This window comes from Aythya marila, assembly GCF_965140915.1.
Source record: "Aythya marila genome assembly, chromosome: 14".
Classification (NCBI taxonomy): Eukaryota; Metazoa; Chordata; class Aves; order Anseriformes; family Anatidae; genus Aythya; species Aythya marila.
The window spans coordinates 14,870,129-14,887,560 of NC_139055.1; the positions used below are offsets into that span (position 1 = coordinate 14,870,129).

The 17,432-nt window shown below is 40.4% G+C and overlaps 1 protein-coding gene across 1 annotated transcript in view; it reads left to right on the top strand.

The window, feature by feature from the left end:
* The window catches only part of ADAMTS2 (ADAM metallopeptidase with thrombospondin type 1 motif 2), a 177,527-nt gene that overhangs the window by 152,901 nt on the left and 7,194 nt on the right, over nucleotides 1-17,432 (top strand). The window contains exons 12-21 of the mRNA XM_082771292.1: nucleotides 943-1,118; nucleotides 4,751-4,884; nucleotides 5,695-5,818; nucleotides 6,463-6,543; nucleotides 7,971-8,134; nucleotides 9,297-9,456; nucleotides 10,130-10,262; nucleotides 13,238-13,445; nucleotides 14,712-14,841; nucleotides 14,973-15,062. Coding sequence (XP_082627418.1) covers nucleotides 943-1,118; nucleotides 4,751-4,884; nucleotides 5,695-5,818; nucleotides 6,463-6,543; nucleotides 7,971-8,134; nucleotides 9,297-9,456; nucleotides 10,130-10,262; nucleotides 13,238-13,445; nucleotides 14,712-14,841; nucleotides 14,973-15,062 — 1,400 coding nt within the window. The remainder of the gene's footprint in view (nucleotides 1-942; nucleotides 1,119-4,750; nucleotides 4,885-5,694; nucleotides 5,819-6,462; nucleotides 6,544-7,970; nucleotides 8,135-9,296; nucleotides 9,457-10,129; nucleotides 10,263-13,237; nucleotides 13,446-14,711; nucleotides 14,842-14,972; nucleotides 15,063-17,432) is intronic.

Sequence of the window (17,432 nt, forward strand, 5' to 3'; positions counted from 1 at the left end):
ATATTAAACATAATTATTGCTATATCATAAAATATCAAGGTCAAGACAGCAGAAAGTGAAACAATATTCAGAATTACATGATTTTACTGGAGAATTTTTGAACATTTTTGTACAGGATAAAGCAATTGAAATTGACTTTAGTGTTGAAAATAATCTTGATTAAAAAACAAGCAAAGACAACAGCTCAGTTTTGACAATGAAGCCGCATTTTATGATGGAAATTGTTCTGTTAAGAAAAAAATGTACCAGTTCTAATTTAAGCCTTTATTGCATTGGCAACATGAAAGTGACCTTTATAATTGCAGACTCAGTTTTAGTTGTAGAATCTCTTTTTGTGTAGGAAAGGCTAGTGTACTATTTAAAGTGTTTTCTGTGTTTCCTGGAAGAGGGTGCAAATCCAGATAGAACTTGAGCTCTGTGTTGCTAGATAACAGAGTACCAGCGTGGGCTGTGTGGCTGTCTGGTGGATACAGCACTCATCTGGGCTCCATTTCTGGATTTGCTGCTGGCTTAGGGGTGAATGTGAATGAGTCGCTTCGGCTGCTTGTGCTTTCCTTTCCTGGGCCACAGCAAGAAAAATGGGTTTTCTTGCTTATTTCAAGTGCTTGGAGGCTCTACTTGCAGAAATTGCTCTGTGAGAGCTAAAGAGCAACAGCGGGTTTTTAAATGATTGCTTCTTTTATCCCAGATGTGATGATGTATACAGACAGAAATCTTTCCAATGGTCTCCCAGACTGTTTCAACAGAAACAAATACCAGAGCAATTATTAAACTAGATCGTGTACTGATAAAAACAGTGGAAGGAAGTACCCCAAATATACCACTGGCTTCATCAACTTCTTGTTGACATGACTAGGAATTAAATTGTGTCTCAGAGGATTTGATAGATGCTCTGTTCAGGCATTAATGGCAAAACTAACCATCGCTTTCCTTCCTCTGCAGTCCTGCCAACGGAGGCCGTACGTGCGTGGGGCCAAGCTACGAGTTCCAGCTCTGCAACACTCAGGATTGCCCTAAGGACTTCGAAGACTTCAGAGAGGAGCAGTGCAGGCAGTGGGATCCTTACTTTGAGTATCAGAACACAAAGCACCACTGGCTCCCCTATGAACATGTCGATGGTGAGCAGTCCTTCTTGTTTTAAATGTGACTCAGTGAGGGCAGTGCCAGGCCTGGAGCTGGGTGTTAATAAAGCCATTGGCACTGGCATTGCCATTGGCATGGAAAGCCAAGTTTCATAGAATGATAGAATCATTTAGGTTGTAAAAGACCTTCAAGACCATCAAGTCCAAATATTAACCTGACCTACCAAGTGTCATCACTAAACCATGTCCTTTGGTGACACATCTGCACTTCTCTTAAATAACCTCTAGGGATGAGGACTCCACTGCTTCCCTGGGCAGCCTGTTTCGATGCTTGACCACCCTCTCCATGAAGAAATTCTTCCCAATATCCAATCTGAGGGTTGGGGGTAGCTTTAGCAGAACCTAAGCTTGGTGCTCAGTGACTGTTACAAGGGGGAGATAGAGAGCACTGATCTGGCTCCGTATGACTCCACACGGGGCATGCATTTTAAATACTCTGCTGATTTAGCTCAGGCTGTCCCCGTCTCACTGCTGCCCACTGCTAAAAAGCAGCAGTTGAAGTAGAAGAGGCCCAAACAAAGCAAGCACAAGCTGTAACTTCTGAATAGGGAAAGTTTAGATAAACTATGACTTTTCACCCTGAAAAGAAAGTCATGGCTTAGATTAAGAAGATAAAGTTACAGAATTGTAAGTGGCACGAAGAAGCTGCACACAGAGTAATTACACTCTGTTTCTCATAACACAAGCCTGGGAACATCAAATAAAATTATCAGGTGGCAGATTTTAAACAAATAAGAGGAAGTACTTTTCCACAAAGCATATAATTAAAGTGGAATTCATCGCCATGGGATGTTGCAGATGCCAGGAGTTTTAAAACTGATTTAGGGAAATTTCTGAGAGGTCTTTAATCCATCAAGAACTATTAAACACCAAGATCCAGCCATGACTTAGGAATCCCTGAGCTGCAGTGTACAACAACCTTGGAGAATACACTGAGGAAAGTATCAGTTTTGGTTTTGCCTTATATCTTCCTGCAAACGCTGTTGGGCACTGTAGGAGGCCAGGTACTGGGTTGGATGGGAGCTGGGTGAGAACCAACGCAATCGCTCTGGTGTTCCAGGATCGTGGCAGACATGGCCTCTTAGAACAAAAATGTTCATTTCACTGTTAATTCTTCTGCTTTAACTGACAACAGAAGTGCAGCTAATTGGTTTTGGGGCATGAAGACTGTTGCCACGCTGTTGCTGTGTTGTGTTGAAAAATGTACTTTTAAAAACTGAAAAGGCAGATGGCAATGATTCTCCACTTGTTTGACAAGCAGTGCAGGCTGCTCGTTGTTTTTAAACCTGGTCACCATGTGTGAATGACAGGTCTTCCAGGCCAGGACTGGCATGGCAGGAGACGGGTGGCAGGTACCTGGGTGCCCGAGCTGTGCTCAGCCAGGAGCAGGTCTCCGGGAGGGAAAGGGTCACTTTGGGTGAATCCTTTTGCATTCCAGAGAGAGGACACTGCCAGAAGTTAACAGCAAATTGTTTGTAATTAATTTGTCTGGCTTTTTTTCCTAAACAGTCCTCAAGGTTCCCTCATTCTTTTCATGCCATCTTGTGCAATCTGGGATTTTCAGAGCTCAGATGCAGCCTCATGGCTCAGTTTCATGAAATTGCTTTGCTGGCACAGGGAGAGGGGAGGAACGCTGTGGCCCAGAGACCTTTGCTTCTGCTTAGACCTTTACTTAGCCTTTGGAGCCGTCTGCTGCAAAGACCACTGAAACTAATCAGACATTTTCTATTGAATTCAATGGCTTCTGGGTCAGAAACCAGCTCAGTGATGTCTGAGGATTGATCACTGGCCACTGCTGGTTTTCCACATAGCTGTGGTACAAATTGCAGCCCCCCTTTGTGAGAATTACATTTACCTCTGTGGTGTTATTAAAGGGAACAGCTTTTTTTTTTTTTTTTTTTTTTTTTTCTTTTTCTTTTTTTTTGTGAAGAAAGGCCAGAGGATGGTTTATGCGTGAACTTTAATATATTTAAAACCGCCTTTTGTAGAGGTAAGGCATACCAGTGACGTACTTTGTGCAGATAACACAGCCACGACTCAGAAGTGACATAAATCCATGTACTTGACATGCAGCTCAGCTGGACACTTCTGACACGTGTCTGTGATGGGGACAGGGAGGTACGTTTCATCCCGTGCCCAGAGAAAAGCCACCGAGCTGGGGTACAGCAATGGACAGGCAGATGCTGGATTTTGTGCTCCCGCACCTCTACTATGCCAGACACCAGTGAATAGAAAGAGAATAGAAAGAGAACAATTCACTGCAATTACCAGGGTCCTATTTAATTGCAGTTGCAAATTTACCATCCTTAGGGAGCAATGGGAAAGTTCTTTCTAAAATAAAGCCATTGGACAGGGCCAGTGGCAGCCACTCCGACCTTCTGATGTTTGCATTTCATCGCACGCAGTGAATGAATGGTATGTGGGGTGTGTGTGTGTGCACATCTGTGTCGTGTGCATAGCTTAATGTTCCTAATACATGCAGATCCACGGGTCTGTGGTTATTGTGAACTTAACCTTAATATCTCCTCCGTTAAGATTCTGCACAAGTAAAGTACCTGCTTTAATAGTCTAGACACTACATTTTTTGCAAGATGTATCTGCATTGGTCAGGAGCAGTAACAAAGGTCTCTGATGTACCAATACCCAGTGGCCATGAGGACACCAGCAGCAATAACAAGAACTTTATTAAAAGAGGGCAGAGGCCATGAAACTGTACAAGGGAAGAACGCAAAGGGCCTGTGAAGATTTATGTTAATTGAACTACTGTAATTGAAGGTTCATTGTTCTTCTAAATGGTGGGAAAAGTGTTCTAAGATTTAATCATGTTAAAACCGCCGAATCTTTATTTGTTTCATCTAATAGGAAGGCCATCTACTCTTCACTGCCAAAAAAAAGCATGGTGAATCCGATGATAGGGCAGGGGAAAGTAAGAGAAATGGGTAAAATGAAATAAACTGGTGGAAGACACTTTTATTCAGCCACTGACTAGTCATTTCAGATTTATTCATTGTTCTTGGTTCTTTGGAGCAGTTTAGGAGAAAGAGGTACACTTGTCTGGAGGCTTGTGCATCTCTTCGACATCTCATTTGCTTAATGGTTTAAACTATCAGAAATACAAGTTCAACAAAGAAAGAGAATCAGCTTCCTATTTAGTGTGACCCAGCTGTCTCTGAAGACATTTTAGAATCCATATTCACTTAGCATCAAACGACTGTTTTTAATGGCAAAATTGCTTTTGCTTTTTCAGATTTAGGTGCACTGTAGGAGAAATTGATGCAGAAACCTTCATCTCTCACAGGTTGCAGGCTGCCAAAGCCTCTGCTAGATTGCATTATCTGGCATGGAATTAAATGGAGGCCCCAGTGAACGTAAATGATCTGTTATTTTCTAAGACTGTCTCCTAATAGTGACACTTGGGTGCTTTATGGCTCATCAGTTACCAAATGGTCACACAGCCTTTGAAAGGAGATAAGCATCGATGATTTATGGGGCACTGTATTTTCCTGTGATGTGTGCAAGGAGTAAGAGGGAGTAATGAAAACACTGTCATGTTCACAAAATCAGCAAATAAACTGTTGTAGCTGAACATGTGCAATTCTGTTTTCCAGCTAAGGAAAGGTGCCACCTGTACTGTGAATCAAAGGAAACGGGCGATGTCCTGTATATGAAGAGGATGGTACATGATGGGACTCGCTGCTCCTACAAAGATGCTTACAGCATCTGTGTGAGGGGAGACTGCTTGGTAAGCTTGTGGTTACTTGTTCCAGAGCTTAATATTGTGAAAACAATTTAAATGGTAGCTTGAATGTTTCTCTCCGAGAATGAGTATTTAAGTAGGTATAATAACACTTTGGGCAATAAGGAGATTTCATTAGAATTATTGTCACAATATTATGTGTGATATTCACAGTTACCATCACACTGCATGTGACTCAATTCCAACAGTGCCTACCTACACAAGTACTATTTAATGTGGTATTTTAAGATGAACTATTACAATTAGCTTTCAACGAAAGCTTTTCCTGCTAAGGTTTAGTGGGGGTGGAATGTACAATGAAATACTAACATGCAGCAGCTTTCAAGGAAAGCGCTGGTAATATGTGACTGATGTGCATTCTCTCTGTACTTGATCAAGCTATTTTTAAAAAATCAATACAAGTTCCTCTAAATTGGGATCTGACACAGGTCATCTTTCAACAGAATTAGAGGCTCTGACTCAGCAAAGCACTGGTGGAGGTTCTCACAGTTGCTTTGATTCCCCTGGAATTTAAGCATCTGCTTTAAGATAAGCTGAGGTTTAAGAGCTTTTCCTTAGCAGCGCTGCTTTGCTTAGGTAGGAAGACTACTTTGAAGAATATTAAAATCTCATTACCTAATTGACAGAACTAGAAGTACAAATATTAAAAATCCAGTTAGATGCTGATTTTCCAGGAAAATACTACAATTTGTACTTTGCTGAAGGAGAAGTTTTGGTTTTGGTATATGAAGTAAAGGCTCATTTGAACTGAAGCTTGGATAAGTAAAAATGACTGATTTTCTCTTTTGTGCACAGAAAGTTGGGTGTGACAGGGTCATAGGTTCCACAAAGCAGGAAGATAAGTGTGGTGTTTGTGGAGGAGATAATTCCCACTGCAAAGTGGTGAAAGGAACGTTTTCAAGAGTACCAAAGAAACAAGGTCAGTGCGTTCAGTGTTTTGTCTTAGGGAATTCAGGGTATTTTTGTTTGATCTCTTCTAGTATTTAAAGTCTCATGGAAAATACCAGAGCAATCACAAATAATTTGCAGCATCCCTAATTCCAGTAAACTCTCTGGACTTTCAGACATGCCTAGAATTAAAAAATGAGACTTTTTTCCAGTGATCATTTAAGTCTGCTGATATCAGGGCCTGCACATGCATAGAGAAGGAGGGCTTCAGTGTTCCTTGTTGACGAACTGTGGATTGATTTGTGCTGCTGATGTCACTCGGCTGCTCGGTTTGAGTCACGCAGCACTGCAGTAATATGTTGTCATCACTCACTGTCAGGCACGAGCTTCCATGTTCTCTGTGGATGTGTATGGCACTCGAAGCACTTTTTATTCTGAAGCAAATTTGGTTTGTTGATGACACACAAGGCATTTTTCTTTTGACCCAAAGCCCTTTGTTCCTGTTACATTTCATCACCTGGCACAGAAATAGGGATGGGAATGATGCTGGATGAGGTTCAGCTTCTGTAATATGCCCTGGTATTAGACAATAATGTTTGTTTGAATTCCTTAGACAGGCTCTTCCTGTTTGATGCATACTAACCAGTTACTATCTTTTTAAATATTGCAATAAAGGTCACATTAAGATGTTTGAAATTCCTGTTGGTGCAAGACATTTACTTATACAGGAAACAGACGCCACTAGTCATAATCTTGGTAAGTATGTAACAAGGAGGAAAAAAATCAGTCAGAATATTTTTTTCTGCTGTTTATTTTTGTCTCTGGAGCCTCACAATGTGTTTATGCATTTGTTTACCCATTATCCTCCCACATCACATACCTCCTTCAAGTATGTTATATTAGGAAACTTGTTTGGCAATGTGATTTCCCTGTGCTGTATTCTCTGGAGTCGTAGCAAGAACATCCCTGCATGTGTGAAAGCTGCTGGAAGAGGAGCTGAATTGCTTTATGGGTTGCAGTGCATTATCTTCATGTACGTCTCTCACAACATGCGCCCCTTCCTCAGCCATTTCCCAGCTTCATCCCAAGAGCAGTGGGTGCATTCCCTGCATTTTGGATTCTGCCCCACTGCTAGCAGTATTGACACAAGGCTGCCCAATCAATCACACAGCTTAGGAAGTAATTGAAATCCTCTCCTAGCAGTGCCATGTAATCGATGAGACGCAGTATCTACTAGGCTGTTATTAATTGGAAGTAGATTCACGGTGAATGGCCTACTAATTGTATCATGAGTCAGTCAAACTTCTTGCTAGTAAATGCTTCCCATCCTGCCCCGTGGAGCAGGAGCCATCACTCACAGGTTCAGACGAGGCTCTTCTGTCAGTGTGGGGCAAGCGGTGCATGGGGGAACAAAGAGCTGGCCAGTGCTGAGGCGGGGAGGGCTCAGTTAGCTGCTGGAGAGAGAAGAGAGTTAAAACTTGGCAGTAAATAACAAACAGTCCCTGCTGCTTCTAATGGGGAGAGCAAATTTTCCATCTCAGGGAAAAACAAAGAGTCCTGATACAAAGGTGGCTGAAGTTTCTCCAGTTGAACGATGGGACGCTCATTACAGTTGATCAAGGAGTCACGCGTTGTGCGTAAGAGCACGCTCCTGCAGAGCACCAGGAGCTTCATCTGGGCTGTATTGTTAGCAGGGCTGTATCTGAGCGGAAGGAATATAATTTCCAGCCTCCCTCTCTCTTGTAGCGGGGACTGCTGTGGGTTAGCCCACAAGCCTTTCTCTCATGGAGCAATAATACAAGATGTGAAGGAGTTGAGGAGCCACGGGACCCCCAGGTGGTGGTCAAATTAGCTCAGATTTAGCCAGTGGGCTGAGAAGTCATTAGCTGGGAGCAGACAGAGACAGGCGCACACACTGCGGTTGTGCTGGCCTCATTTCTCTGGCAGGGCAGGCTATGAAAAACCCAAAAAAAGAGAGCGATTGATGTTTCTGGAGCTGAGCAGGAAAGCGTTGGCAGTTCAGTGAAACACCTGAAAAAGTCTTTCCAAACCTGTGAGGGAACAGAAGGAAATTGCACACTGCTGTGCCTGGCCTTTTCTGCTTCTTCCACTGGGACACGAGCAGACAAGAACAGAGATGAGAAGCGAACCTTTACTATTCACATTTCTTATGTTGTTTCTAGCAATTAAAAATCGTGAAACGGGAAGATTCATTCTAAGTGAAGACAACTACGTGCCAGACTCTAAAGTATTTATTGACATGGGTGTGGAGTGGGAATATCGGAATGACGATGATAGAGAAACCGTGCAGACCATGGGGCCTCTGCGTAATGGAATAGTTATTCTGGTAAGTCAAATGAAAACCATCTTCCATGGAACACAGTGTCAGGATTACAGAGTCATAATGTGCTATAATATATTTTAGATTCCTCTTGTGAGTTACAAGAAGACATCTGTTTCGATTGTAAGACAATAGAAGATGTATTTCAATTCCTTTCTCCTAGTTCACTGCTCTGTACATGAATTGTTATAACCCAGGATTACGTGTTGAGCAACCTCTTGATTATTTTCTGAGAATAGCCGAGAAAATGGTCACTGAATAAAGACTCTTCAGCCCACTTACCATATCTGTTATGTGATCATTAGTTTAAAAAAAAAGTGATTCATATCAGATAGGTCTAAGGACTCCTCCTGTCCATGTTTTGAAAATGTATCATGCAAAGTCCAATGCAGGATTCCTGGGCTTCCAGGCTCAGTTTGCTAGAGCATTACCAGTTCTGTACTTCAAAACCCTCATAACTATCTTCTTTTTTCATTGCGAAATAGCAAATGATAGACTACAATAAGTAGGAGTAGATTCAGAATCCCTCTGAAAGCAGCCATAATGTGTTGGTCTTCACCAGTTGAACATCAAAGGAAGAATAAATGTTATGTTTTCAAAGGACCAATACTTTACACTGTATTCACATTGAGTTATGTTTTATTGCATTTGTCTTGGTGCAGTGTGATAGCAAAAACTCTTTCTAAATAGTTTATGCTTCTAACAGGATAAAGTAACAAGCCTCACAGAATTCCCAAGATTATCATAGGAGTAGTTGTATTTTATCAGAAATTTAGGCATTTTCTTCACCTCTTTCAGTTATTGGTGTATTTGAATTTGCCTTTTCTTTTAGTGGAACTATCCATTATCATTTTAGTAGAACATTTCCTTCCTTTATGATGGGATATGGAAAAAATTTAGTATTGTGAAGTCAGTCCAATGCTGGCAAGAAACATCAGTCTAAATCAACAACAGTCTTTAATACGCAGTTTAGAAACTCTGTGTCACAAGGAGAGAGATACTTTTTCATCAGGAAAAAAAAATGTGTTGAGTGCAGCTAAAAGGTTTAAATCCCTCAGGGGATGTTTTTGTATCTGAACCATGATGATTTCTATTTCATGTCATCTCGCATAGCTTCTGATACCAGTCTTTAAATCTTTTTTTTCTCTACATCTGTTTTGTTTACTAGGTGATTCCTCACGGTAGTGCCAAGATATCTCTGACTTACAAGTACATGATCCATGAAGATTCTTTGAATGTAGATAACAATAATGTTTTGGAAGAGGACTCGGTATCATATGAATGGGCTCTGAAGAAATGGTCGCAATGTTCAAGACCTTGTGGGGGAGGTAAAAACAAAAAAAACAAAGCAGAAAACTGAACACCATGTATGGAATTCATTGCTACAAGATGTTAGTGAGAGCAGAGGTATAGGAGGGATTCATTTAGGTTACAAAAAAAAAGATAAATAAATAACAAATGGTGTTAAAAATCTGACTAAAAAGGCTCTTGGGGCAGATCTGGGATGACTCATTTCCAACTTGACCTTATTAAGCTGAAAAATTGTACAAGTGTGCAGGATTGGGTGAGAGTCTCTTGACACGAGGGTGCCAAACATCGTGGTGCAGCAGGGACAGGCCTACAATAGGTCCTGCACTCTGTGATGTGGACGTTGCGATGTGAAGATTCCTCCTTTGGGAGTCAGATGGAGGCCCTGATCCATGTCCACCAGAGTGATGGGCAGGTTTTAGCCGCACAGCGTGGCTGTGCAGGATTGAAACACTAGGTGGTGGTGTTTTTTGCATTATAGCCCGTAGTGAACAGCAAAGGGGATGAACAAGTCTGGGTGCTTGGTCTACAAGAATTCAAGTGTTTATTCAGTGCAAATGACAGTTCCTTTTGTAGCATGTTCACCTGTAGTTCAAACTGCAGCCTCTGACAGTGTGTGTGCAGTTTTGTTTGAAACCTGAGTCCCGTGTAACAACTGCTAGTCCTGAAATTAAGAGGAGTGTCTTTCTTCAGGCTACCAATTCACAAAATATGGCTGCCGGAGGAAGACAGACCACAAGATGGTTCATCGGAGTTACTGCGAGTTGATCCAGAAGCCGAAACCCATTCGCAGGGTGTGCAATCTGCAGGAGTGCTCCCAGCCCATGTAAGTATTTCTTGGAGCCAACCAGCACTGATCAGTGGCACCTGTGATTGCATCACACCCAGTTAGCTGTTATCAGCTGGAAGAAGGCAGTTTAAGCTTGATAGCTGCTTTTCCAACATGATGCATGGCTGCTTGAACTTAAGAGCCTTCAAGGACATCTGTACATCATTACAGAGACGCAGGGCTGTGAGGGTGTGATGCTGTATTCTGCTTGTAGAAATACCATTCCTGGGACTACTGGCTCCTATGACTTCTGAAATAAGTTGGATTAGAAAAGCGATGCTGTCTGAGTCCAAACATTTGTGTCTGGGCCATCTTGAGGTAATAAAAAACAGATATAAATTCAGTTTATACTAGTTGATTTTACACAGTGTGAGATAATCATGTAAGAACAAATTTACTGAGTGCTACATAAGAAAACCAATGTCATACATGCGCTCAAACCCAAATCTTCCTAGAGTTCACAGCATATTTTTGGACATGTAAATACAGGGAAAAATATCTGGCATGCTTGGTTTCTCTGGCTGTCCTCATGTGGCATGGTACACCTGGTATATGTTCATCTTTGCTGTATATAGTCAGTTGTTATGAATATTTTTATTTACATTTTTCAGGTGCTTTTTTGACTGGCAGCAGGTTACCCTGCCACATGTAGTGCCCTTATAATCCTTATTCTTTATTTTTTATTCTTTATATTGCTACTGCAACAAAGAAGGAGTATGTTGATTTCAGATTTTACCTCTGGAGACTCAGTCTGGATTCCAGGGAGCACAACAAATAAGTAGAACATATCACACAATATTTCCTAACTTCCTTTCAAAAGAGATTTGAAAAAGAAAAATCAAGAAACTATGCCCCATAAACTCAGCACAGGTCAGGATTTAACATTTATTTATTGGAACTGAAGTAACAACCTAATGATCATATCTCAGACTCTCTGGAAAGGACTGTATTCTTCTTTCAGACACAAATATAATTGGACCCAGGTACCACAAAGTCTCAATAGGATCTTAAATTGAACTTAGATTCCTGAATGTTTCTCTTGCCTGTTTCTACAGAATAGCATTGGAGCATTTTGCACTTATATATAGGAGAGGCTATTATATAAGAGATTTTATGAAGCTCTGCAACACCCAGAACCACACTGATAGCTGCTTCTTCGTGGTTAATGGGAAAAATATCAACTTTGACTCAGAAATCACCTTAGAACTCATGGCTCTGAGTTCCACAGCTTGTGTAATTTCAATAGGTTACAAAGAGAAAGTGGGATGATTACCACTGTACTTTTTGCTTAACTTGGGAGCTTGATGCATTTCTTTGTGCCTGTGATATTTCTTAACTATTTCTAAAAACAGGATTTTATGAATACTTTAGGACAATCAGCTCATATTCTGGATGTTTCTTTAGTAAAGTGTTCATCTATGCTACATTACAAACCATATGTGACATTTTCCGGTGTCCAAACTGATTTACACGTTTTAAACTCAGACCTTCTGATTTTGTATGAAGCTTTGCCTTCCCCTAGACCAAACATTTATGATGTTGGGATTCACGGCCTTTAGGAACCCAGCTGTGGGGACGGCTGGTGCACAGCTCATACATGCACCAGGACCTGGAAGCTCAGCAACACCCTGGGGTTGGCTGCTTTTGACTTTAAAAATTACAGACCATAACTTCTATGCAGTCTTGGAAGAGCCAGCTTAAAATCAAAACAAATGAAGCAAAGCAAGAGTAATGCTTATCTGAGAGATAAATGAGCAGAAGCTTTGTCTGCACCGTGGTACTTCAGCAGAGCTTTGATTGTACAAGTACTTACAGGGACCATCTGACATAATTATACTAGTGGCAATGTCAGACTGCCACAGCTGGAAAACACCTCACAGTAATGCATAAACCTGTATGCAAGAAAAAGACGAACAGGGAGAACGATAAAGAGTTATTGCTAGAGCACGGTATATAGTCATGCCCCCAAAACCCAGCCTTACCTACAGAATATCAATGTGGAAGAAATATTCGACCAGGTGCCCTTAAGGCAAAAGAGCTCTTGTCAAGTTGGATCTAGTGTTGGCGTTAATATGATATTTCAAAATGGTGACTCAGTCCCTGGACCAAAATGTTAGTCCTTCAAAGCTGAAATTTTGTACTGGGGCTATTCAAAGCACTGGCTCCTTGGGTTGTTTTTAATGCTTCCTTACTTTTCCTTTCCAAAAATACACAATTCCATTCTCTGTTATGAATTAAACATGATTAAATTTGTGTTTTGGAAAATGCATTTTGAATGACTGAAAGAAAGGCAAGAATAATGGGAAGTCAAGGGTTATGTAAGTGTTCAGCAACACACATTCCTTGTAGTTCAAACCAGTGGAATTAGTGTATTTTCAAGCTTAGTAAGGGAGGCCATTTATATTTGATCTGAGACCATTTAGGCTTCCTTTGCATTTAAAAAAAAAAAAGGCAAATTATATTTTATAAGAGTTTTTTCAAGGTTATTAATGGCTAAATCTGCCTTAACATTCAATAAAGGTGATGGATTTCAATTAGTAAATGGATCTAATACAGTTTTATGGTAAACAGCTTTGACTGCAGTATAAAAAAATGGTAAATCAATTTTAATTACAGTGGTCAGATCTGCTAACAGGACAGCTCAGAACCACATGGTATTGTCCTACCAGTGTGGAAAGTAATCTTTGGATGCATGCGTGTTCCAACTTAGGAGAAAAAAAAACAGAGAGACGAATTGAAAGACGTGAATCTGAAGATCTAGTTCTTATTACTGATTTTTCAGGGACACGATCAAATAACACCCCCCAGAACTCTTTATTGGTTTGCTTATCGTCTTCTTTTTCCATATCAAAACCTGTACTAACATCCTGTTAACCCCCTGATTAAGAGTTACACTTCACCAGACAGTTTCAATACATCCAGTTGAGGAGACAGAGCATTTTACTTAACTTGCTTTCTCTTTACTGACGCAGATGGGTTACAGGAGAATGGGAGCCTTGCAGCAAAAGTTGTGGGAAAACAGGATACCAAGTGCGATCTGTCCGATGCATCCAGCCCCTGCACGACAACACAAATCGGTCTGTTCACACCAAGTACTGCAACAATGATCGTCCAGAAGGCAGGAGGCCTTGCAACCGGGAGCTTTGTCCAGCACAGTGGAGAATAGGGTCCTGGTCACAGGTCAGTTTCTTTCTGGGGGCCTCAAGCAACTGATTTCTTATGAGAAAATCATGGAGAGTTTGTTCTGTGCTTTCTATTCCAGTGCTTTTTAAGGTGATAAACTAACACCCACACAGAGGGTCTTACACTGTTACTAATGTGATGGAAGGTGAGTTGGATGGAGAGATGGTGGCAGTAAACTGCCCAGTGAAGCCATCCTGCCATGATGATGGATGATTCAGACCCTATGAAGCCACCTCTCGCCATAGATGATGTCAGGGTCGGGAAAGCTGACTTCTGCCAGTTCTTTATTCTGCTCACAGTTGTTTACCTGCTGACTTAGCTGCAAGAAGGACAATTAATTCTTTTGTCATTGTTTTATTGTCTTTCAAGTAACGAAGACATCAAAGTTTTCAGTTACTGTGGTTAAGGGCAGCTAAGAAAGTTAGGCACCAAGTTCATGGAGTTCAAAAGGTGCAAGCATCTTTGATGAAAAGGCCTTCGGAAGATTTAACTGCTCAGTCTTGTAAAGTTCTTTCCATAAGCCAAAGGACAGAGTTTTTTTAATGTAGTTTCCTAAGGAAACACAGGACAACTATTCACAGAGTAACGTCTCCTCTACCTTTTTTTTGTTTGCCACTACTATGGGCAAAACAGGATCCTGTCATTCCTGTAACAAGTGTCAGGAGCTGGGCATTTTGTGCTTTTCATTGCTGGCTCTTCGACACACTCCTCGTGTAAGCAAGGAAAGTAATACCACTGTGCACAGACTCTTTCTTGCTGCAGTGTTTAGTAGAGTAATAAGAAGCTTCATTTATTCATATGCACAAACCTTTGCAGTTATCTAATGGCAGGAAATGTGAGTACAATATTATAACATTAAATTATTCTTATAATTCTGACACATTGGATCTTTGCATTTCATCTCAGTATTTCCCCATTAAATTGTTCTAAAAATATGGCTCTATATGTAGACACAACATTTCATTTTGGAACCATGCCATTTTTGCAATTTTTGTCCTCCCTAGGTTTAATAGGTGTCACAAGGAATGCTATCCCTGGTGCACATTATGAATAGATGCTTCACATTTGCAGTTGTTTCTATACTTGTATGCCCCAAAAAGCAGTGGCACCGCCTCTTGTTTAGCTACTGAAGGTACTGCTCTGGTTCAAATACTGTACCATGTCAGCTCAAAGCAAGTGCACTGGTTTAAAATTTAAAAAATAATTTCTAACCTATTGTTTTCAAAGGGTGACTCAGAGTCTAACTGGTGCATATCCTTTCAGTGTTCTGTCAGCTGTGGAAATGGCACACAGGATCGCCCCGTCCTGTGCCGGACCAGGGACAATGCTATCGGCCTTTGCAAAGAAGCCAAACCAGAGACCGTAAGGATTTGCAGACTACCTCCGTGTCCAAGTAAGTGTTTGACTTTTCTAGCATATATTACTCACTGAAAATAAATAAAGTTGACTGCATTTATTTGGATGCACTTCTGACAGGCAAACTACTTAATGCTAATATTGATCTTTCTTTTTCCTCCATTCAAGGAAATGTTTCCGATCCTTCCAAGAAAACCTACATGATACAATGGCTGTCGAGACCTGATCCAGACTATCCCATCCAGAAAATATCTTCAAGTAAAAGACCCATTTATAACTCTGCCTTTGCCCTTAAATGCATGCCACATCGAATGTGGACTTTGCCTTTTGCTCTTTTCTTCTCTCTATGCGGAAAATTCCCTTGACTTTGCCAAGTTTAAATCTTGGGCTGAATCTTTTTTTCACACCAGGCACTTGGTGCTCGGTGTCTTTCTTCTCTGGAGCTTGTGTAGCACTGGTGGTGGAGGTCTTGAAGTGTTGGATGTGTGAAGTTGGATCTCCACAGTATGTTGCAGTCCTCTGAAGGGAAGCTGGGATCAGTTTGCTTGTTGCTTGGTGATGGTGAAAAAAGGCTCTTACTGGTTCATGATGTTCAGTTTGATAGCAAAACTGAGAACTTATTGTGAATGTGATCACATCACAATAATGACACCTTGTAGTGCTAAAGTTCTCCTTTATCTGAAGACCCTAAATCTCATAACTCTAGTTTCAGTTTTCTGACAGGGTAGGGTATTGAATGAAGGAACTTATCCATTCCATTTTCCTTTGTGGTGCTGTTGCTTTACTCACCCTTGCTGCTCATTTTTTATTCCTGACCCTACCATTTGTGTTTGTGGCCTGTGGGAGGGCTCACTGACACCAGACGCTCAGTTTCTGTCGGTACCTGAAGTGCTGCTATGACACTGTCTGCTCTCGCCAAACTCCTGTTGGTGGTTCGAAATATTTTTCCTTGTGAAAAGCTGCATCCATTTTCCCATCACACAATTTTTGCCAGTTTTGTTTACTTTCGCTTTAGAAACAAAAACAAAGGCAAAACGGGCATGGTCCATGTTGAAGGTTGTGTGGTGGTTCTGTTTACTTGGTTGAGGCAATATGACATTTCATTGACTACGATGTCTCCAGCTGCTCGGCGAGGAGCTGTTTATACTCATTACATCTTTGGTCTTTTTTCACCATGTGCATGTCTGACTTGACTGGTATGGTTTGTGCGTGTGTGTGTGTGCGTGTGTGTGTGTGCTCTATAGAAGTGTCAACTGGCAAACATAACAGTGTGAACTACTACAGAATTACCTCAATTTTTATTGCTTTTTTTTGCTTAGAAGAAGAATTTTAGAAAAATGCCTTAATGTTGAAATGTAAATGGCATTAATTTACCAGATCCAGCTTTAAATATAAACAGTACACTGGTACCTTGAGTTAATCTTCATATGGAGTGTTTTTACTTGAACGATAACTATTACAAGGCAGTAAATTTAATCCGAGGTTAATTTGCACAGTGCATATCCATACCTTCATAAAGACAGGGTTGTTACCTGACTTACTGAAATCTAACTGGCATTGTTGCTTCACCGTACGTGTTTGTGTTGAGGATTTGGATTCACAACTCATAAAACCGTTTGTGACAGTCAGTAACAATAGTAGAAACGTATCGGTTTTAAACCTGCAGTCTTGGAGCAAATTACTACCTTATTGCATTGATCATGTTCTTTACAAAAGTGGCATTTTTGAATCTTTGGATCTTCAACAGTGTAGCACTTCAAACTTGTCATTATCATGTGATCACATATTTAAATTTTGCTGTTAATATGATAATTTCTTGAAACATGTTAACAATCTACATGACAAGGTGAAAAAGCAAAGACACGTATCTGGCACTGAATACTGTTATGTAAAATAATTGATGTTTAACTGTATAAATATATTCATGACTGTTACCTTTAAATAGACAATGTTTAGTGATGTTTCAAGAGATGGGTGGCTATAGAGAATGGTGCAATAAGGTATCTGGGCATTGTGCACTATGTCTATATGCACTTTGGTTTATCAGGGATATTTTATTAGTGTTTTGTATGTATTTAACATAATATTAAAGATGTGCCAATTCAGTTTGCTTTTCAATATTTTTTATGAGACTAATGTGTACCAAAGTGACTGTGAAACTGATTTATTTTTTTCTTACTGATGTTTTGAAGATATACTTCCAGTCTGTCATGCATACTGCAAGTAAAAATAAATAAAAGTTCAGCAAATCTGGATATTTTGGTTTGGATACAAGATTAAATTTTCATTCTGACATTCACAAGATACAAAGTTTATTTACATAACTTATCAGATGTCATTAAGCGTATTATTTCATGCAGATTTATTTTCATGCATTTTTAAGATGACATTACAGACTTTGACAGAAAAAAGGCATTTTTCTAAAGGTGTTTTTAGTGATTCTAGCAAAGCCAGGAACAGATCTGCCTTGTTGAAGCTACATTTAAGTGTTACGCTTGTTGACTTTTATTTTGCAAGCCATTTAGAGAAGCTTGCATTAAAGTGATGCAACACAAGGCAAAATGTTCAAAGGGGATTCTACATGGTATGTAAAAAATATGTAAAGCTGTATAGGCACATGCAGTCCTT